The 23,381-nt window shown below is 45.2% G+C and overlaps 1 protein-coding gene across 1 annotated transcript; it reads right to left on the minus strand.

The window, feature by feature from the left end:
* Positions 1-3,948: 3,948 nt before the first annotated feature.
* EMP1 (epithelial membrane protein 1) lies at positions 3,949-22,705 on the minus strand. The gene is made up of 5 exons (XM_084879272.1): positions 22,548-22,705; positions 9,139-9,250; positions 7,251-7,347; positions 6,998-7,138; positions 3,949-6,238 (listed from the first exon to the last, which is right to left on the minus strand). Exons 2-5 carry the CDS (start codon positions 9,214-9,216, stop codon positions 6,072-6,074), a joined length of 483 nt encoding a protein of 160 aa, XP_084735398.1. The 5' UTR covers positions 9,217-9,250; positions 22,548-22,705; the 3' UTR covers positions 3,949-6,071.
* Between the last annotated feature and the right edge of the window lie 676 nt (positions 22,706-23,381).

A 23,381-nucleotide genomic window follows, 5' to 3' on the forward strand; every position in this document is an offset into this window, starting at 1 on the left:
CTGAGGGTAAGGAAATGAAAGATGAGCTCCCTGCCTTCATAGAGCTCACAGTCTAATGAGCAAGGCATGCAGTTAAACCCACAATTAATATAGTTTGTGAAAAAAATATTCTGCTGGAATAAACATTGACAAAGAATATTCCAGTAGGGCCTGGGGTGGTCAGGTCACCCTTTCAGAGATGAGGAATCGGATAAGTCTGGAGGATCAGATAAGGTAGCAGATACCAGAGAAAGGAAGGATCTTCATGAGAAAGGAGTAGTTTTTGAGAAACACTCCCTACAGTATGGCGTGAGTGGTATGTTTTAGCTCAAAGATGGAATGAACACGATGCAGAAAGGTTGCCATGACTTTGGGACTCTGAATTTTATCATGAACAGCATGAAGTAGCCAGTGGAAAATTAAAAGCAGAGGAAGTACATGATAATATTTACATTTTAGGGCAATCATTTTTGCAATGGGGTGAAAAATGCATTACATCAGTGAATTCTTGAGAGACTATCCAGCTCCTTTAAATAAATCCTGCTAAAAGGCTAAATCAATATCATGGTGATGGAGATGGGGGGAAAGGAATCTAGAAATATTTAGAAATTAGAATCAACAAGATACAAGTACTAATTAGATGAAAAGAATAAGGTACAAAGAGGAGTCATGAATAACACTTGCATTTCTAGCCTGTGCATCTTAGTAATAGGTGGTTATTTCCTGAGACCAGGAATGCAAAATGTAAGGGGAGGAAATTCATGGGTTGATTTTGTACTTCTTACAGGACTATTTCAAGAAACTTGATGGGGCAACCATTTGCAGGATGGAGAGGGGTGAAAACTGGTCTTGAATGTGTGGGCTGGAGTCTCCACACATATTCACTCAAGGTCCTCAGGGATAGAGCCATAAGGTTATATGCATTGGCATCCTGTGCTGGAGTTCTGGTCCTCTTAGCCCTGAATTGAGTCCCTGGCAATAATAGAAGAATCCATCAGCGCCCATCCTGACATCAGCATCAAGGATAGGTAGGAGGAACTATAAATGAAAGAATGGAAGCCAGGGGAATGTTTCTCTCCTGCAGTTATCCAGATGGAAGACATTGAGAGCCTGTAACAAAGGAGTGGGCTTTGGGGAAGGGGGATTTGAGCAGGTAAGAGATAAGCAAGGTGTATCTCTTCTATTCTCCTATCTCCATTCTTCAACCTTCTATCTCCTCCTTGAGGTGGCAGTCCTCCCCATCTCCTCTATGCTCCCTTAGAGCCCCTCCCATTTTCTCCAGGTAGGAGACTTATCCCCCCAAACTAGACTGAAAGACAGGAAACATGTCTGCTTGATCTTTTCCCCCAGCCTCTAGGTACAGCATCTAGCACCCAGCACTGTACATATTTTAGTAGTCACCCTCAGCTCCATAAGTAGGCCCCACATGTCTCCTTACAGAAGTGAGGCCAGGTGGGACTCCAAACACTCCTCTCCTTGGGTTCCACATAATCAGCGTGGAGCCTTTCCTATTTCCTGAGTGCTCTGAAGCTGCCTGCCCTTCTGGACTACAAACACGTCTTTTAAAATGAATCACTCCTCCTCAAGATCTACTCCAAAATTTCCAGTGAGTTCTCTTCTTTTTATCTTACTGCCCACCAACTGACCCAATTCCCCTCTGTAATAAACCCTTCTTTTCAACTCATTTACCCACTTTTTATTGGAACATTTTTTCTGAATTTTGGTATATTCTGGCCATTTCTTACTCAAATAAAAGATGGCTTCTCTTTTTGTTTAGGTGTGGAGTCCTGTACAATATCTACTTGGTGATATGCTTTCTTTCAAGACCTTTCTGAAATATTTTTTTCTGTAACTGAAAGTCAGTAGAATTTTGCACAGGGACTGTAATGGCTGAGTCCAAAGCACAGTGATATAGCTGTCTATTGACCATTTAGTACCTCAAGTTTATCACTTTGATGAATAAATAAGTTGACATTTGCCCAGCAGTCATATTCTTGAGTGGTAACTGAGAGCTTTATAGCTCATCTTCCTGATACTCATAATTTAGAGCAATTTCTTCTAAGAATATTTAATTGGCCTATCATTTTGGCTCATGGAAAAAAACATTAGCCTGTGGATTAAAAGGTCCTGGGTTTGATCCCTGGCTCTGGTTGGGGTGGATGTGGGAGGCAACAAATTGTTGTATCTCTCTCACATCTATGTTTTTCTCTGTCTCTCCCTCTCCTTTCCACTCTCTCTAAAAATCAATGGGGGAAAAATATCCTCAGGTAAGGATTAACAAACTAAGAGCATTTAGTTAATACTCAATTTAATACTTTAATATCAATTCAATTTTATTCTTCCTAAGACATTTAATTCAACAAGTAGTTATTAAACTCCTATAGAAAAAACTGGCAATTTTCTGTTTTCACAGTATATCTAGGATCATCTTGAAAGTTGACCCCCATGTTACAATGTCACCACTGAAGAGAGCTAAGTGTCAACTGTAAACACTGTCTGGGCTTCTTTTGAGTCATCTCTGAAAATGTTCAGTAAGCCAGTGTCTTATTCTTGATAAAGCTGTTCCCCCCTGTGATGGTAAATTTGATGTGTCAATTTAGCTGGGCCATGGTGCTCAAATACATGGTCAAATGTTCTTCTGGATGTTTCTATGAGGGGGTTTTAGATAATATTAACATTTAAATCATTGGGACTTTGAGTAAAACATGTCTCCCCTTTCCCCCTGCCCCACTACTGTGTTGGGCATCATTGAATCAATTGAAAGCATAAATAGGACAAAAGACTGGCCTCCCCTAAATAAGGGGGTATTCTGCCAGCAGACAGCCTTTGGACAGCAGACTTTTCTCTGGATCTCTAGCCTGCCAGTACCCTCCCCACTGCAGATTTTGGATTTGCCTGCCTCCATAATCATGTGAGTGAATATAATAAATAAATAAATAAATCTCTTCTCACACACACACACACACACACACACACACACACACATACATTCTATTGGTTCTATTTCTCTGGAGAATCCCAATTAATACACCCCCATTTACCATTTAGGTCTTCGAGGTGGACAATTTTGTCTTGGCAGAAAGGTAATTTGGGTAGAGCTAGGTTATTGGAGATTATGACTAAAGACCTATAAGCATAAGGGTGAAAGGGATTCTCTGGAGGTCTGATCCTTGACTGGGCATATGATTTGGGGGAGAAAATTCCTGAGAGAGCCAAGCAAGAGGAGTAGCCTCTTATAATGGTATCCTGGAAGCAACCTAAGAAATCATATAGGTCTCTGAGAGGGTATCAGTAATTAATGCAATTTAAGTAATTAAATTTAAAATATGTTGAAGTTTGACTTTCAGGGTCCTTTATGTATTTTTTTTTGTGTATTACTCCGTGAAGTCATTTCATCCAAGACCATACGGGACTGGAAGATTGCCAACTCCACATTAAAACCATTTTTCTCATACTGGTTTGACATGGTGCTGGGACACATAGGATCTACTCTACTTTGTAGCACTGATTCCAATCCTATGGCTTATAGAAAGCAGTAAAACTTTTCTTTTCTCCAAGTGCCTACACAAATATGTACCAATGTATGCAATGAATGATCTCCTGCAAATTTATGTGTTGCATACCTTTGTGAATTGCTTCAAATATTGAAGACACACTAGATGAGTTTGCTGTTTCAAGAAACTTTGCAAGTATCTCATTTCTGATGTCGTAAGCCATTCTGATTCAAGATCACAACCTCTCTCTAATGTACTAGTATAAGAAGTTCCATTCTGTGCTTAAGAGGTTTAAGAACATTCAATTGCCTGAGAGTTATTGTAGAAATGTCTAATGTATTAGCAGAAAGTAGCTTAATGTCTCAAATAAATGCCAAGGTGTCCAAATCAAACTGATTTACAACCTAATTAGGAATAAATGTCACTGTTATCCATATTTTCCTAAATTTTTTTTCAAAAGAAAACATTCACACGGTGAAGGGAATCAGAATTTATTTTTATATCCCTAGAGTTATAAACATTTGTATCAAAATATTTACAATTATAGTATATGAAATATCAATCTATTAAAGAAGAAGCCAAATACAGTACTAGAACAACCCACCACTGTAATGCAGTTACATGAGACATAAATGGCACAGAAACAAAGTAAAAGACATGGGAATACATGGTTCACTCCAGTCATAGTCTGACTTTTTAACATGCAGTTATCTCTTTTGAATATATCTGATATGTAAGTATGCTTCTGCACATAATACAGCCTTCTATAATCATGTGATAATTAAATGATAATTAAAAAGTTTATTATCCCATAGTTTTTGCTTGCCAGCCTCGCTACCTTCAGCCCAGATAATTCAGTGGTCTGTCCTCAACATCCCCTTAACCAGAATGAACATAGAGAAATATACTTAGTAAGAGTCCTTTTACATAAATACTAGCAATCATTGCATAACAACTCCCCCAAAAAAAGGAAAAAATATATAAGAAATGACATGAGGAGAGAGCTAGGAGAAGAAAAGTAGGCAAGATGTCTCAGACTCTCCCTAAGGTAGATCTTCTCAGAGTGACCAAGGAAACGTCTTCCTAAAATAAACCCTTTAGGCAGAATCTGAGATGGCTTAAAATAGCTGCTCCAGGCTAGAGCAGTGCCTGCTTACCCAGGAATAACATACTACCTCTAAGTCCTATATAGAAAACCTCTGTGGCAACAGGCAGATCAATTACCATCTGACTGGGCACCACCAGAGATCTGTGTGTGTGTTTTCCAAGAAAAATACCTGCCCATCACCTATGATTTTACTTCTCTCACAGAAATGTTCTTATTTTCCTGGGAGCACAGGCACTCTGTTCTTATCATGACTTAAATCTAATAGGCTTAACACTTTCTGATTACATAGCACCTTTCACCCAAGGACCTACTGCTTTTGGTTTTGGTTTGTGGGTATGTGTGTTTCAATAAGCTTCCAGAATTGTCTTGCCTCACCTACGAAGCAGGATAGACAGGCTTTCTGAAAGCTGACCACTCCAGCCAGTGTCAAAGCCAGAGTGTTGCCTCTGGTCCCCAATATGGATAATCAGATAAAACATCCTGAAAAGTTTATAATTTCGAGGGAGAGTAATAGAGTGTGTTTCAAGGAGCTATGTCTGTCTCTCCCATTCTATATTTAAAAGAATCTTTGCTTGCAGGGAGGGGAAATCCTAAAATCATAACCCTAATATAGCATTGTTGCAGGACTGCCCCAGGAGCCCATAATTAGTGTGGTGCTTTCATTCGTGGCATTACAGAAACTCCACAAGAGCTGCCCTGGCTCTTAGCGAGAGGACTAGCAAGGTCCATAGCAAGAAGTCTCCAGGAGGGACAGTTGTGTGAGGGCTGGTCTGGGTTCAACCACCCCCCCGCCCCACACCCAGGCCTTCCACTGTGAAAAGTTCTCTTTCTTGATTTAACTAACCCACCAACTTGGCTTCATGACTATATCCCTTCCGGCCATTTTGTCGCAAATACCACTGAATTGCACAGAGCTAAATACCTGTTTTCAAGAGGGATGATGACCACAGGAAGCCCTCCTATGGGCCTTTCAGGCTGGAATGTGATGTTTTGCTTTGGGTCAGGAGGGCAGGAGGGCAAGAGGGCTTCCAGGCCTAGCATGCTCAGTACAAAAACAAGATCTGCCCTTGTTGGAACTTGTACCGCTATTTTAACTGGGTGCAGAACGTCTGAGAACCATAGGGCAAGACCCAGAATTCACCCTCAGAAGTGGAGCCAGTGGTGTGGCAGCTGATGCCCCCCCCCACACACACACACACACAGTGTGTGTGTGTAACTGAGAACTGGTGGCTGGAGAGAGGCTCTCTGGCCCACATCAAGGGAGCATGGAAGCTCTAGCCAACTGCTTTCTCCCAAGGGCAGGGGCTTGACAGTAGAAAACCTCCTGAGTAAAGGTTTGGGTTTCAGCCTCTCCCACCCTCATGTCCCCCCTCCCCCTCCCCCCTTCCCTGGCTTGGCTTTTCCTGCAGGACAACTTTCACTTCCCTCCCAGATTCCACAGCTCCCTCCTCCCCACCCCCCACCCCAGATCCCCATACACTTGTTCAGCCTTATTTCTTTCTCAGGACCAGGTAGAGAATGCCAATGATGAAGCTAAAGCAGAAGCAGATCCAGGTCAAGATGAAGCAATAGCCGTGGTGGCTTTCGTTGAATCCACTTCTATCACCATTTGCATAATGATGAGTGTAGATGGACACCCCGACCATAATGCAAAGCCCTGCAATGAAAAAAAAGAAAGTTGAGGTATTTTGTTTTGTTTTGTGTGTGTGTTTGTTTGTTTGTTTGTTTTTTGCGGGGGGCAGAGGGAGAAGTTATTTTGGTTTCTTTCTTCCTTTCTTTCTTTCTTTCTTTTACATTAAAACCAAGAACAGGTTTTGTAATTTTAAAAAGATCCTATTTTCTTCATCTGCAATGGGAAAACGAAATCTGGCTGTTTGGCCCCAAACAGTAGTTCTGTTGATCTGCCCTGACCTGAGCTTGGTGGTCCTGTGAATAAATTAGAGTTGCTTGGGCTCTCACATCTGCACTGGGATGTGGCTGCAAGTGTGAAGTGAAACACAGAACCTTATGTCCACAACCCAGCCCATGTAGGCAGGCTACCCCGGGATGCAAGCATGCCACCAAACTGGATGTGTGTGGGAAGAATGCAGGGAAAGGAGAGTGGCGATAATTGAGAGCATTGTGGCAGTGGTTTTATCTTTCAAGGATTCCCACCTGTCGGCCCTCTTCAAGCGTCTTGTATTATACACAAGTGCTGCTGGTGGGTGGCCCGCCACTGGGGCTGCCTCAAAGCACTAGACTTAAACAACGAAGCAGACGAGGGTTCTTGTTACAAGCAGCTAGCAGGGGTTTTCAGAAAGAGGACAAATAACCAGACCCATGTGCCCATCTGTTCAAGTTGTGGGGAGCACCCATGGTAAGATCTACTTAAAAGCTTTGCCTGGACAACACTGAAGTCTGCGCTTAAGATACTCACAGCACACCAGCATGGTGGCCCCTGAGAGGAAGAAGCGGTTTCCCTTCTCCATGGTGAAGAGCTGGAACACGAAGACCACGAGGGAGATGACGGAGAAGATGATGGAAAGGATCATGAAGGCCTGCACTGCCTTGAGCGCATCTGTGGACACAGGGGCAGGAGAGCAGGGGTGTCAGGCCAACCAATTCCCGACAGGCTGGCCATTTCCCCCATCACATGAATGGTCAGCACAGAATACAATAGCTTAACATACCTTCCTCGCCATATGGCAGGAGTCCCTCACAGTTACCGCCGCTACAATTTTTCCAAAGACCTACTGATGCACTTCTTCCGTCTGCAACCACCCAGACCTGAAGCCAGGAGGAAACAAAATGTTGTTTTAAAACTGACCCTCTGCTTTAAAAGAAAAGCAAATATCAAACCAGCTTGTGTCGGGAACAAATCTTAAGCAAGATACCATATTTAGCCATACATGTGGCTGTGCAACCCATCTCTTAGTGGAAATGAGATTCAATCAAGATTGTATTGCCTGGCTAGTGTAGGTTGGTGGTTGAGTGTCAAGCTATGAACCAGGTTTGTGGGCTCTATCCCCAATAGCGGGAGTGCAGGAGGCAGCCGGCCAATGATTCTCTCTCATCATTAATGTTTCTACCTCTCTCTTCTTCTCCGAAATCAATGGGGGAAAAAATTATATATATATATATATATATATATATATATATATATATAAATAAATAATTTTATATATATAATTTTATATATATAATTTTATATATATAATTTTATATATATAATTTTATATATATAATTTTATATATATAATTTTATATATATAATTTTATATATAATTTAGAATATATATAAATATATTCTAAAAAGATTGTGTCATGTAATGGCCTGGCTAAAAAAAAGGGGGGGAGGAATGTTCACTGGAGACAACAAAAAAAATAGCAATGAGTCCTGGTGGTTAATAAGCCACTTTCATCAACAGAAGGATCCTACTTTGATTGTCACAGAAAGAAACCCCCAACTCTGTCCACATGGAACGTGTCTGCTAAAATGCACATTACTGAAAAGACAAGGTCATAGGGTGTGCAGCTGCCTGCTCCAGATTCAGCATTCAGCACTTTGGCATCCACGAATACACTTTAAACCCATTCATCGGACCTATTATCCTGAGAGACTCAGGGATTGGCATACAGATGGCTGAATTAGAGTCTGGGGGAGGCTGCATGGGCAAGTGTCCAGTCTTATCACAGTCATACTTACATTACCCATGCTTATAATCACCCCCACCCCCACCCCCAAGGTTCTATCTGAACTTTAAAACCCATTTATCCTTTAACTGTGACAGGGATCTATGCAGATTCTGGATCCATCATTTGCCTATCTAGCGACTGGTGTTTTTTGTTTTTGTGTCCAATAAGCTGTCTTGTTTTTCCTGAGAAAAGCAAAAGAAAAGCAAACTAGCACTAGAGGGCAGAATAGCTCAAGGTTCTGAGAGAAGGGACTTGCTCCCTCCCTAATACTTTATGTTGTTTCCTTTGAGTGAGTGATAATCTTGCAAAATTCCCCCTTGATCATTGGCAGGCTACTACTCTCTGCCAAGGACTTGAATCCATCAGTCTGGCAACCAAAGCTTCTCATCATCCCACTCTCATCTCTCCTAATTGAGGTTCCCAGAATGAAGGGAAGTTCTGTCCCTGACATAGGTGTCTTCATTATGCCCAGAAGGAAGTCAGTCCCTCCCACCTGGGCACTCTGCCTGGAATGTATCCCTATGCTCCTCCCACTATTCCCTCTTGTGCCAAGAGAAAGCCCAGCCACCTAGCACTCCTACAAGCTTCACCTCAGCTGGGAAGACTCCTGTAGAGATTGAAGAAACCTCATTGAGTTCTCCTGCCTCTAGTCTCATGCAAACACTGATGACTTTTATCCTCCTGTTATTTAGTTATTTGAAGTGTGAGAGAGAAAGTGTGTGTGTGTGTGTGTGTGTGTGTGTGTGTGTGTGTGTTTCCGCACCTAAACTGAAAATTCATGAAGGGCAGGGATTGTGGCTTAAACGTTCTTTGTAGCACTTTATGTAAATATTTAAATAACTCCTGAATGAATGAATGAATAAACAAAAGAGCATTACTCACATTGGCAATGGTGGAAACAAATAACATAATGACGGTGGCGATGTGGACCACAAAGATGCCAGCCAGTAATACCAACATCTTGGCTTTTTGATGATTTGGTGAGTTAGGAGTCCTGAGAAGAAAGGAGAAAATAAGAGGGAAACAAAAGGTTACCACTGTCAGAGGCAAGAAGATATTCAGCTCTCCCACACCTGTGGGCTATCCAATACAATCTGAAGGTGCTGCAATAAAAACCGTCACAATTTCATCAGAAATTCCTAAAAACACTTAGTTAGCCTGGTTCCTTAAGTGCCTATTGATCTATTGACATATACCTATATATAAACACAATTCTGCATCTCGGGTACTGATATACCCATCTCTCCAAAACAGTCTGTTGTTTTTAAAAAGGACATTTTGTAACTGTTACTACTTTATTTTGTTTGTGTTTTAGAGGCCAAACTAGGACTTGGATCTTTTAAAGGCCTCCTGACAACTGTAACTTTCAGTGTAGCAGTGTCATATAAATTTCCATTTTCCACTAGGGCAGTGTCCTTGCCTCTGTCAAGCTGTGCATCCAGCAATTGTCATAGAAATGGATGCGTCCCATGGAACAGCAGCTATTACTTGGATTCCATAGACGAAAGAGGCGACTAATTTGATCCCAGATGAGCTATAAAATGTGAGAGCCACAACTTCTATTATCAGCGTGCTGTTTGGTATTCGACAATTATAACAACGGAATTGCAGTTTAATGGTCTGACCACCTACAGATTGACCATTGCAGACTTGTGTCACTGCACCTGAGCCTGTGGGCTGTGTGTGCCCCATGTTGGGGAGCCTGCTATTGGCCTGGGAGCCGTGTTATATTTCCCATGACTCAATATGACCGTTTTGGGGGCTCTAGAAGCAGGCAGCTGGGAATACCACCAAATGTGCCTTCTAAGCATATGCGACATTTATACAGATTCTAGAAGGCAGGCAAATGCATGGATCACATGGCGGGAGAATTGGGAACTAATATAGATTAAGAATGTGCGTGGATAAACAAAAGTGTTCAGCCAATAATCTCAGCAGTGTAGAAAAAGAGAGCCCGTGGATCGTAAAACCCAGGACATAAAGGCAGTGTGAAGGATGCCAGTGGGAGGCTATTCTGGTTTATGTCCGCTGCAGGAGTGCTGTGTCATGCCCAAACAGTCCCATGCAGTGCAGGCCCCCAGGGACTTCAAAGCAAAGGGCTGGGCTTATTCAGACCCTAGCAGGGTGGGGCATGTGGACTTCCCCACCTAGGGGGCTCTGCACATCCTGCAATCAGCCCACGGCGCTCTCTCACTCCGCCTCATTTAATTGAAGTGTTGAGTGTGCTCAAGCAACTTTCCTACTGTAGCAGGTATTTATTGAAGAGCACTAATTCCAGCACTTCAGGTGCCTTTTATCTCTGCTCAGGAAACACTGGAGTGCTTTGCTCTTTACAGGCCAATCGTGAGAGGCAGACACTTCCACGTTTGCTCCAACAAGCCCCGCCCTTCTTCCCCATCCAACCATTTCCCTTCCACCCAGGCTATTTCATAGGAATTTGTCCAATTTCACTGTGAGTGACAAAAATGATGAAGTTTTTCCTGTCACCTCAGGGGAGAACTATGAATACTCTCTGCAGGTCTTCAAATCCATTTTTGCTTTTCTCAGGCTCTTACACACCTCCACAACTTTCTGCTTGGCTTTAATGCACCGTGAAAAGGGGTTTTGGAGTTAGACAGAGGTTGAGTTAGAATCGTATAAAGTTACTTGACCTTTTGGTCTCAGTTTTCTCCTATATGAAGTGGAGGATTGCAACAGGGAAATCTGAGGATTAAGTTGGATTACAATATGTAAAGCTCCTAGCACTGTGCTTGGCACATGGCAGGTACCAAAGGGGTTGCTCTGCTTGTGGTTATGACTCTTATTATTATTATATGAAACTGGAGTAGCTGTTGCCAATCCAAACCAATCAATCAGTCACCAGGCTGCCCCATGTTAAGTGCAAGTATTAGGATATCTGCCATCCAGGTCACAAGGGCGTGTATGTGTATTCATTCTGGTTCTCTTGCAAGTTGCCATTATGACTAATCCTTGCCGCTTGAGTGGGAGAGACCACTTAAAACACACCCTCAGGAATGAAGAGGAGAAAGTTCATTCTTCTCAGTCTTCCATGTCTTTGGGGACTCAACAGCATTTTCTGTCTGCTTGATTTATGCCTGGCCACACCCTCCATTTTGATGACTTGAACATCATTGGATTCCAAATATCTTCCTCCCCCTGCACCCTCACCTTGGCCCATCCACACACCTCCGAGGCACTTGAGTTCTTGGCCTGCACATCTCATTTCTGATATAACCCACAGCCCCATCTGATCATTGTCTCCTGCCCAGTGCAGACAAGAGGAAAGGTTGGGGGAGGGGAGGTGAAGAGAGAGGATGGGGGAAGAGAGGATGGGGATGAAATCAAGCAAAGAAGTGACTCTCTTTCATCTTAGATTTCTGTGATTAGATTTCTTAGATTTCTGTTCCATCCACTCACCAAGAAAAGGAGCACATTGTCTTGGAATGGCAAGTGTCCTTAGTGTGCAGAACACACAATTTTCTCTGCTGTTGGCCTCTGGATACAGCCAGAGGTAGTTGCTGTTTAGTAGAGTTATCACTTTATACCTATAACTTCATCTTTTCACTGCCTCAAATTTGTCAGGTTTTTTAGTGTCATCCATTGTCAGTGTAGAAGGGCTTCCATTGTTTTCAGTGGCCCTCCCAACACATATGGAAAGAGAATGAACTGTACCTTTAAATTTCTGGCCTGGATCATTCCTTGTTATTCAGTCCCTATAATAATAACCCCCAGCAGAGAAACCTCCAGCCTAAGGAGCTTGGGTGGGAAACAACCCCTAGATCTTTAAGGATGAGTGGCACCTAATGGGTGAATGTGGACCCATAGTTGTTTGGGGATCTAACAAAGAGCAGAGCAGATGGGTTTAAATAAGAGCAGATCTCATTCTCTCGACTTCTACACACCCATCACTTGCAGGATAGCTTCCAGGGAGATTCATTTCCTGCCCTGGTGTGTATCTTGCTTGATAGCACTAAAAAGAGACCATTTCTGAGCATTGGTATCAATGGAAGTATTGGTTGCTTTTGGCAGTATGTTCCACTAAAATAATAATTGACTTCTCCCTCACACTTTTCTAAAATGCCGTGGGTGGCACTCTCCAATGCAAAGCATACCCCTAGTCATAGCTGGGCAGCTCGAACCAGGAAGCAGACAATAACAACATTGCAATTCTGACTACTTGGGTTCAATGCCTGCCTCTCTCCCAACATTTGGTACACCGGGCAATCCCAAAGTTTGTCAGTTGGTTGTTGGAAACTCCCATAACAATAGGGTTATTTGTGGTGCTTAGACTCTCAGATACAGGCCACCAGAGCTAGTCAATGCACAGTGTCCTTAAAGCATGGGACATCCACTGACTATACTATGTGGGGTTCCAGGAACACATTTCTCCACCCACCACTGTAAGCAGAGGAAGATCTCCCCCTACACCCTCACCAACCCAACATGCCCAACACAGGTTGGCCAAAGCTCTATGGGCTGGGTGGAAAGCTGAGAAAAATATAGGAGGCATGAATGTTAACTCTAGAGAGAAGTGATTGCTAAGAGAAATGGAGGTAAGAGACTAACAGCCACACATGGATTCTCTGTTATCCCTCCTAGATTCTTCTTTCTGCCCTAAGGCACAAGTCTGCCAGTTCCCTTTCCACCACCGCCATTTGTTGTTTCTGACCATGCTTCTTCTTTCCTCCCCACAATGCCTAGGCCACATTAGAGAAGCTGTCTCTTTATGCACCTGTCCCAGATGCAAGCCTCACAGCCATTGTAGATGTAGGTTAAGTTCTTGACTAATAGAAAATGTATTGCAGATCTTGGAAATGGCCCTGAGGATTATAATTGCTGGTGATGGAGGCTGTGAATGATGACCTCCTGTGGGCAGGGGGATAATTGTCCTGCAGCTGCCAAAAGCATCCACTTAAGTGATGGTTGGTTTCTCGGCTCCCTCTTAATACCTTCCTCCCCACAAATGAAAGAATTGAAGGAACATAGCTATGAGACTGCCTTGCATCGATTGCCTTTTTGGCTTTGTTTGGGAAAACTAACACTTTTAAGGTCCTCAGACTTTGAGAAATTTATCAGGCCCTTGTGGACACCTTTTCTTTTTTAACGAGAAACTAATACTATGGAGACTTTAAGATAATGGATTCCTAAAAATGTTGGTCATTTGGTTTCATGTTTGCTAAACTCCAGGTCCGATAACTTCTTCCTGCCAGGTTGTCTGTGTACTTATTAAGCTGCCAACAGAGTCTGGGGGAGGGAAGTAATTCTTTACGGGTGATCTGTGGTACAATCATTGGGAAAAATACAACAAAACAGAGTAACCAAAAACCTACTTCTCCAGCAAAGGAAGTGGTGGAAATCCCGGGCTTGAGTCATTGAAGAATACCCTGAGCCTGGCAGTATAACATAGTCAGAAACAGGGAGCCGGGGTGCTGTGAGCAGCAGGAGAGTCCCACAGAGCTCAAATGCCCATGATTCATGAGTGAGTGGGTGAGATTCTCCCAGACAAAGGCTATGTGGAGATATCCTCTACCAGATGGCGCAAGAGAGCTTTCTGGGAAGCCTGAGGCGCTGGCTGGCTGGAGAAGGCAGTTTGGTCATTTCCCTGGCAGCCCAAGATGGCCCAGGCTTTTCTGGGGAGAGGAGAGTAGTAACAGATGCTCAGTCCCCTGTTTCTCCTTCCTCTCGTCCTGCTTTTATTGCCAAAACAGCACAGTCCGGCCACGAGTTGTTCCTCCATTATTTATCTCGCATCCATTCTTTACTTCCCATTGTCCTTGTCCAGTTAATGTCCTAGCCTGGATCGTTGCATCAGCCTCTCCCAAGGTCCTTTTTCTGAACGACTCCTCTCATATATCCTCCACACTATCAGTGTGCTCTCTGACCATGTTACTCCTCCAAACTCCCCACCACCAGGAAAGAGACTCCAAATCCTGCAAAACTGCGGCCCAGGCAATACTAGGAATGTGGGGATCCTAGGAATTGGGTTTCAGAAAGAAAAAAGCATCCTTTCTCCAGTAACTACCTATCAAATTCTTTTCAAAAAGCTCAAATCCCGCCCCCTCTGGGAAGCCTTCCCAGATACAGAGGTCAGAAGTCATCATTTATCCCTGTTATGCTATAGCTCTTCCATTGCCCTTTATGAAAACCACTAGCAGCAGCCTGGTGGGTAACAGCTATTTTCGGAAATGTTGGCTCTCCCACCCTGAAGACCCTAAGTTCCTAAAGGAAACGTCTTGTTTATGATAGGTATCAAATAAATATCTGTTTGGTGAACGAATAAATATTTTCTTCTTGATATAAAAACCTATGTAAATGCATGAATATCTCCTCAGTACATTTGACTATCTAGGGGTATATATGTGCTTATTGTCCTTTATTCCAGAGGAAATCAGTGAGTGAAAAAATAATATCTTAAATTTCTAAATACTAATTTGTCCATGGGTTTAACTTTTCTAACTCAGTTACAGAATCTCTGGACTGCAGTTCCTCCCCAGTAAATGAAAACTCACCTACAACGCTACCCCAAAGAACTATCTAACTCCAGCTTAAACTCCTCTGGTCACAGGGAGTTCACTACCTACCAAGACACCCCCGCCGCCCCCAAAGTAGGAAGGTCCTTCTGACAATGCATCAGTCTCTCTTGGCAACGATTCCCCTGAACGTAGTCCTGCCCTTTGCCTAATGCCTCCTCCTCAGCCCGTTTCTAAAATGGTTACTTCTGCAACAGAACTTTCAGTCTATCAGAAAATTAGCCGGGAGGCACCACCTGAGGTTCCCAAATCTCAATCAGGTTAGAACACAGTCCTGAGACGACGACGCGACTGCCAGACACCACTCCGCCTTTTCATTGATTGATGTCTTTCCAGCAGGGACATCCCACCCTCTTTCTGGATAACTGCAAACTTTGAAGAAAGCTTTCTCACACCATCTGACCGAAGGCGGGCTGCTTCCTCCGAGGCACAAGAGACCATGAAAGCCAAGCTGCTCCTGGTCATATGATCTCCATGAGTCAGCCCGCGTGTCCCTGCCATCTTCCTCAGCATGACACCCGAAACTCGGGCAGCGGCTGCTCCCTAAGGACACCGTGTAGGGCTGTGGCACGAACGTCTTCCCAGCCTCCGCACATCCAGGTCAATTTTGCTTTTGTTGGTTTGTGTTTGATGTGTTTGTTTCCCACCGGGGAGCGTTTGCGTGGGCAAAGTGGATGTCCACTTCACACAAAGGGAGAAAAGGAAATACTCTCTCCTGGAGCAGCCACAGAGGATGCATCCGGGAGAAGGAAAAGGCTGGGATTCAAGTCAGGCCAGTGGATGAGACCTTGGATGCGCTTCTCTGGCCATTGTTATTGTTGTTTGATATCAAGTGTACTTTCCATTCTAAGCATTGTTTTCACGGAGGGGTGGGAAGGGGGGGCATTAATTTCTCCGTGGGAAAGGTGTGGAGAGAAAGCTCCTAAAGAACCATTTCCTCCTGCCTCGGGACATCTGACACTTGATGTGGGAGGCGAGAACTCTGGGCTGCTCCTCACTGTAGACACACCAGGCCAGGCCTGTTGTTTTTAAGTGCAGAGACATTTATATGACCTGGAGAAACATCAGCCATCTAGCAGCAAAAGTAACAAGGATCTCATTGCTCCAAGGAAAACGTCTGTTTTTTGTTTTGTTTTTTTTATGATCCTGGGAAAAGGGGACTGCATCTTCCAAGTGCTGTCTATCATAAACAGGGCAACTGTGGAAAGGGTAGTGTTTATGGGCTCTGATATAGGCAGACTAGCACAGGCTCTCACAGAGTTAGGGAGGAGGGGCTAAGGGGCGGGGCTGAGGGGGCAAGCATGTTATTTTACAAAGAAGAAGAAAGAGCACCTATTAGAAAACCAGCTTCTCATGAAACTTCAGCCTGACCAGCTGCTGACTTTGGGAAAATCACAAAACCTCCCTGGTCCGTGGCTCCTAGAGAGGCAGTACCTAATGGTAAGGTGCGCAGGTTTGCTGTTCAAATCCTGACTCTGCCACTTCTTTCTTTCTTTTTTTTAATTTCCGTTTTACTGAGGTCTAATTGGCACATAAAAATTGTCAGACATTTAAAGTATACAACGTGGTGATTTGCTGACTCCATGCTTGTTAACTGCAATCTGTAGACCTCATAGGGTTAATGTGAGGATTAAAGGGCCACGCCTGACACAGAGCAAAGACTATACTGTGGCTGGTTGCTCAATTATGTAAAAAGGAGAGAGGCTTCAGCCAGCGAAATGGGCTTTTGTCTTCTCTGGCAGAGTCTGAGGGCCAGCAACTACTCTAAAGGCAAGCAAATAGCATGAATCTTGCTTTTGCAAATGCTCCCAAGGAGAATTCCGTGTGTCTCTCTTATTTCCCCTTGTCCAGGGAGGGAATGGGTCAGGGCCACATCTGCAAAGGCTGAGGCCAGGCTTGGGCTGCGAAGAGGCAGCCAGCCCACGCCCCCAGACCGCAGCTGGTCAGGCCCTAGGCGAAGTCTCCCGGGCGGGCTAGGACGGAAGCAGCAGTGTCTTATGCTTCTGTCAAAGAGGAGCGCTCTGGCGGCCAGAACGTCTTCAAGGGAGAGGTTGCCAAAATAATAACTAGGGTTTGGAAAGAAAATCAAGGTGTGGCCCGGGCCCAGCGGCGCTTGGGCGGGTCGACAGTAGATGGCGGCAACATGCTTCAACCAGCAAAGCTGCAGCCTTGAGGGGTGGCAACGAACTGGGAGGGGCGCTGCCCCCTCAAGGGGGGGGGGGGGGGGGCGGTGCCCGGAGAGCACTGGGTGGGCTGCGAGTTTTGTCACTTTTTAGGGCAATTAGTTGTTTAGAAGTTCAGAGGTGGTTCAGTTATTCAGTCCAGTCCCTGGACAAAGGAGGAAATGGAGTCCCCAGAGGGAAAGCGGAATGAGAACTGACGCCCACCATCTCCCGCCATCTAGGCATGGCTTCTTCCGCTCCAGGGTGATCTCGCTCCTGTATTAGAGTTCAGCATAAGTTCTCAAACTACCCTGTTCCCCTGCTACCTCCTAGTTAGTCAGGGTATCAACACAGCCCCCTCAGAACAGTGCCACTGGCAAAAACAAGGGTCTTTTTAAGGGCCACTGCTTCTTCCCATCTGGCCACACAGGCCGGACCCACTCCCACACTGCAAATCCTGAGATGAGCTCCAAACATTCCGTCCTGCCCCCCACCCTCAGCACGGAGTCCCCTCCTCACGGAATCCCAAAGCAAAGGGAAGCTCCAGGGCTCAGCTCTCTCTGAGCTGCATTCAGCTCTCTCTGAACACACCCACTGGCCTGACTCATTGTTTCAGGATAGGAATCCTCTCTCGGATACCCTATAGCTCCAGCCCATTGAGGAGGGGCCTTTGATTACTTGAAGGAAGAAGTCTAAGTCTCAAGGACCTCGTTTGGCTCTCAGCACTGATCTGATCCTTCTGAAAAGTGTTGAGAAATGTCCGGGAAAATCACTGCCCTATTGGCACAAGTATTCCATGGAAACACAAATGATACCAAGGGTGTATTGACCAACATGTGTGCCTGCGCAACTTAAGGTTCTTCACCGGGCACAGTGAACAGAATGTTTGAACCTGAGGAGTGTCCTGAAACACGAAGGGTGTGTGGTCCCCAAACAGGAGGGAGAGACTCAGGAATGGCAACATCCTCACACTTCTTGCTCTTTCACCTCCTTCACCTTTCCCTGTTCACTTTGCTTTTTCTCCCTCTTCTAGGCCTTTCCATTTGCCTCTCTTCTTTGTGCCAACACAGGGGCCCTAGGGAAACATGGGCAGTCCCCATTTGCTCCCTCCTCTGCCCTTTCCTCCTACTAGCTTCCCTTTCCTCCTCTCAATGTGTTCCTCATTGGCTCCCATCCATACCTTGACGGCCACACCCTCACGCTGCAGGGTCTCCCTCATTGAGAAGAGGGTGGAGTTCCTTTCCCAGGACCTGCTCAGTTTCTCCCTGAGCCTGGTTGGGTTGCTTGGCTGCTCTCAGTCTTGACAGGCTTAGGTGGCCTGCCCCTCCTCATCTGAGCTGGCTTCTTTGTGTTTTATAAGTCAAACCTCTTTCTTTCTCCCCAGAGCTGTGTGAGTGCTCGTTGCTATTAGATGACGAAGCCGGCAAACCCCATGCCTAAGAAATCTCCGAGTGGATGAAGCAGAAGAAACTACCTGGGTCCTCGGTCCTCTAAAATGGTCGTTTCAGTGCAACAAGTTGCCTTATTTCACTTTTCTACCAATTTTTATGGATTAAACTAGCTATGAGTCAAGGATTTCTCAAGATAGGAATGTTAGGATCTTGGAATAATATCATTTCAGAGCCACACAGGTGTTGAAAACCCCCAAGTTCATTGAAAAGACAAGGGACCTAACCATGGCCCCACGGCAGAGTCGGGACAGGACCACAGCCCCTTCCTCTTCCTGTTCAGTGTTTGCATCTACCCCAGGATTTCTGCCACCAGTTTCAACCTATGCCTAAAGGGCTCTCATTTTTTTCTTCCCCTTGGAAGACAGAATTCATGAAATAAGCTCAGAAAACACAAAAACGGCCACACCCACATAAGGCCAACGGCACTAGGGGCTGAGGAGTCCATTTTAGTTCCAGGAAAACACCATTTTCACAACAGGAAAGGAAATGTCTATCCAAATATTTTGTTAAAAGGGAAGAGAAACAGCAACATCCACGAGGATTTGTAGTTTTATCTTTACACTTCCTATCAGTGAACCTTCCAATTAGGTTTACCTAGCCAGCGCCAGGGACCAAAGTGTTACCAAGTTCGATTCTGAGACATTGTGTTTGGGGTGGGGTGCCCGGAATTCATTAAACTACTAATCAGAACCACATTTGGGCTCCCTTGATCACTAAATAGAAATCAGAGTCATCTGGGCAGGACTGGGAAGAGGATTGGAAATGGGAAGTTCATGGTCAGAAGACCCCAGTCCTGTACTGGTTAAGGATGATGAGCTCCCTCAAGGGATTGACATCCAGATAACCTGCCGGCAAGGCAACTAGACCCAGCTTACACCGATTGGCAGCCTGTTCCCATAGTTACCATGACAGGTGGTAACAGTGTGAAGGCACGAGCTACAGGAACTCTGGACCAAGTAAGGGACAACCCCCAGGTGGCCAAGTTAGAAGCCTCTGTGTCTGGTATTAAACTGATTTAACCATGACCTTGTGGGGAGCAACTGGGTGTGTCCCCTGAGTATGTATGTACATCTGAGAGTCCCAAACAGCTCTGAGCTTTTGTATATACAAGTGGTAAGTTTAAAGAAGGTAGAAAATGAAATACCTCAGACTCAAATCATATGGCTAAGCTTTACTACGTGCATCATTTCAAAGATTCAAAATGTCTCCTGCTCCTTTTGCTGAGTCTCTGGCAATAATATTCATAATAATCAAGTTTGATCCATTAACAATTAAGTAAGGGTTAAATGTTGAGAGGTAAGAAGCACTGGGTGAAGCAACAACAAAAATGGAATATTTTCTGGGTCACTTCAGGACCGCAGAGCTAAGAACAAAGAATTGAAGTTCTAGAAACCCAATTTCACTGGATTTGAGAAACTCTAATCATTAGGGCTGTCCAGCAAAGGGGGGTGGGCATGGACGTGCACTCTGAGACACTGAGCCTCCCATCCCCCACCCCAAAATGTTAAAGAAATGTCAAAAAGTTAAAGAAATGTCAAACATCTGTCCAAGGTAGTGTAAAAATAAGATTTTGGCATATTGTAGGGGAACGGAAGAGTGGATCTTGAAGATCCCTCCCAGAGTGAGAATAAAATTAAGGATGGAATATAACTAAATTTGTCCTGTGCCCTTTTCTCTGGCCATTTTTTTCAGATGTGTTCCCCATCAAGCCCTGATGAGCCTATAAAAAGCTGTTTTGCTTCTTCCTGCGGGACCCATGGATCTCAGTGGTCCGGCATGAACCAAAACCCACAGAGCCAGCCAGACCAAGCCAAGAGGGTCTTCATCCCCAGCACGGCCTTGGTGAAGCCCATTTGGTAACACTCCCCCCCACCCCCCGCCCTGTTCTTCATGTCCCCCTGGGAACTGCATGGGCCCACACTGGTCTCAGGAGAAAAGTGGGAAGAGTTGGGAAAGCCACAGTGAAGTCTTTTCCGTGGTCTGTGGAAGGATGTCTTTCCTTCCTCAGAGGTCTGCCCTGAACTCCTGGGAGGTAGCCAGCGTCTGTTCTGAGATGTGATCTGTCCTGGGTTGGTCCTTGACGGCATTCTGACAACTCCCAGGGCAGTTCAGTGCCCTCTATGTACAGTGTTGGGGGGGGGGGGGCGGAGAGAAGGGGGGCTCTGACCAGGACTCCAGACAGGATGTCCCGAAACCCTCCAGACAGTGCTCCGCCCCCGCCCCATTCTTTAGAGTCTGGGGTGGAATTCGATCCTCCTCTGAGGGGGAGAGGCAGCAGGGGAGGAGGATATGACCCTCACAGTTCAGCCATGTCAAGGACTTCCAGCTGTGATATAGAAAAACTGCCTTCGCTAAGGACTCTCACTGCTTCTCTGAGGAAGAGGAGAAAGCGGAATCAGAATTGCTTCCTCTCTCTCTCTCTCTCTCTCTCTCTCTCTCTCTCTCTCTTTCTTTCAGTTGCCCTCAAAGCCCAGGAAATAACAGCAGCCTATTATCTCATTTATAAAACTACAGGATAGCGTCAAACGGGACACAAAGAATGCAATCCACAATGGCTTACACACAGAATTTGCAGTATTTTCCATTTGCTATTAGCTTATTAGTTTGAACCCACACAAAACAAAAAGATGTGTATTAACTTCATAGAATACCATTGCTATCAACTCAATAATGGCTTCCCTAGTCCACATCAGATAATCTGGGGAAAAAAATTAAAAAAAAAAAAAAAACCTTTGAAGCAAGTGTGGGAGTTCCCTGCATCTGGAAAAGCTGCCCTTGCGTTTACTTAATCACCCCCCTGAGGGCAGTTTTCCCGGGAGCATTGCCTGTGCAATGTACACAGGCTGATTACATTTAAACCTTCCCTTCCAACGGACTGCGTTTCCCAAGGAAAAGTCTAATTTCACCAGACAAGCTGAATCCTGTCATTTTCGACCTCCTCTTGTTTATGTGTGTGTGGCGCAGGAGGGAGGGGAGGGGGGTTGGAATCCACCCGTAACTATGTTGAAATAGGCCACACCTCAACCAAAATGCTAACCTAAAAAAAAAAAGCAAACAGAAAGCGCCCTCCTTCCTTTCTCCAGATTCACTTCGTGATTAGCATGAGTGTTTGCATCTGTGCAACCACAGCTTGGAAGCGTGAGACATACACGTCCCCGAACAATGACTGCCTTCCACTTAGAAAACTTTCACATCCACCTAAAAAACATTATTTTTTCATCACTTCTGATGTATCAACTGTTCCCTCGGCACTAAAATCCAGCTATTTCTGGGGTGGAAGCACAAAGCCATTCAACATTTGTTACAGAACCAGATGAAGCTCCCCTGCCCCACCCTCTCCCCCAGTTCCAGTTTCCCGCCTGCCTCTCCCATCCTGCACATCTGGCCAAGGAGAGAAGGCGCTTGGGCTCCAGATTCTGCTAAGTGAACCCCTCCCGGAGTCATATTTGAAAAAAGCAGTTGCCTGCCTCTCTCCTCTCTCTCTCTCTCTCTCTCTCTCTCTCTCTCTCTCTCTCTCTCTCTCTCTCTCTCTCCTCCCTCCCTCCCTCCCTCTCTAACGGTTCTCTTTAAACAAAACCCACCTCTCTTTCTCAACCTGTGGGGAGGAAAAAAAAAAAAAAAAACAAGACAGTCGTAAAAGCCACAGGAAAAATAAACTGAAAAGCAACCCTCTATCCACCGTCACCCCCCAAAAGACCAGCAACCAACCAACTAAGCAGACACAACTCAAGTCCTGAAGCGATTTTTGAATCAAAATGGAGGAATGGAAAACATCTGGCAAGCGCCGCCTGTCATTTCAAAGGTTCGTGCTGTTTCGTCGGTAAAGACTGTCCTCTCCAGGTGTGTCCCAAAGTCCCTGCTCCCTTCACATCTTCAGAGCAAGCACCCAGGCACGGCAAGATCACGACCACCCTGTCCTGCTGAGTTCCCTGGCCCTCCCCACCGTCCAGTTACATTTCTCTGAACTTTATGGAAAGAGTCGTCTCAGTATTCACTTGCAGCCAAACGTTTCAAAGGTTCAGTGCAAGGAAATCACAGAAGAAAAAAAAAATGAAAAGGGAAAAAAGAAAAACTTAGAGGAGGTCCAAAGAAACAGAGCAGTGGAAAGGAGAGAGAATTCTCCCCCACCGTGCTGGGAGCTGTCCTACCTGAGGGTCCCGGCGAAGGAGGTGTCTGGAGTGGCAGGAGCTGGCAGCTGTCCGGTCTGCTCTTCTGGAGGTTTGTGACCACAGTGAGGGGAGGGACCTGCCTCCCGAGGTTATAAGTTTCCTGCACTGGTGTGCTGGGGTGTGTGATGGGCGGTTTCTTTCCCTGTGTTTTAAAGGAGTTTCTATGAATCAGTCTGGCTTAAAAAAAAAAAAAAAAAAAAAAGATTTGTTGGTAAGCTACGCCCTTCTAGGTTGGCAGGCTGTCAAGAGAGGTTGGGAGTGAGCCATCAATTCAAAGAAGCCTGTTTAGGCTCCCTCTGACTCAGACACACACAGACCACAGTGGAAAAAGGAGTGACATTGCTTCAAATGAGTAATAGGAGTCACACAAATAGATCTGTTTACCGAAGCCCATTCCTCGTTACCAAAAGGAAGACTTGGTTACCAAGGGGATAAGGCAGAACACAGTTATGTGCCCAAACTTCTTCTGGGAGGGGGGAGAGGGGACAGGGACAGTGTCCTGCCCGTTGAAATCCTATGTGATCGGCCGAGGAGAGTCCCATGCTCCCTCTCCCCAGCAAACGCATCAGCTGCTGTTCACCATCAAGCACGATCAGATTTCTTTCTTATTTACTTCCCTGCCTGATCGGGTGCACCGTCCTCTAAGGAGTGGCCCTGGAGGCTGAAGGGGACACGCCAAGAGCCCAGGTAAGGCTGCCTCTGAATGAGGGCGCACCGGTTGGACAGCAGGCTGATTTATCACTGCACTCTGTGAATGCCCATGCCGACTCCACACCGTCGGGAGGAAGTGGCTGAGAACTTTGCTCTGTGATC

This window comes from Pipistrellus hanaki, assembly GCF_964339955.1.
Source record: "Pipistrellus hanaki genome assembly, chromosome: 3".
In the NCBI taxonomy this organism is placed as follows: Eukaryota; Metazoa; Chordata; class Mammalia; order Chiroptera; family Vespertilionidae; genus Pipistrellus; species Pipistrellus hanaki.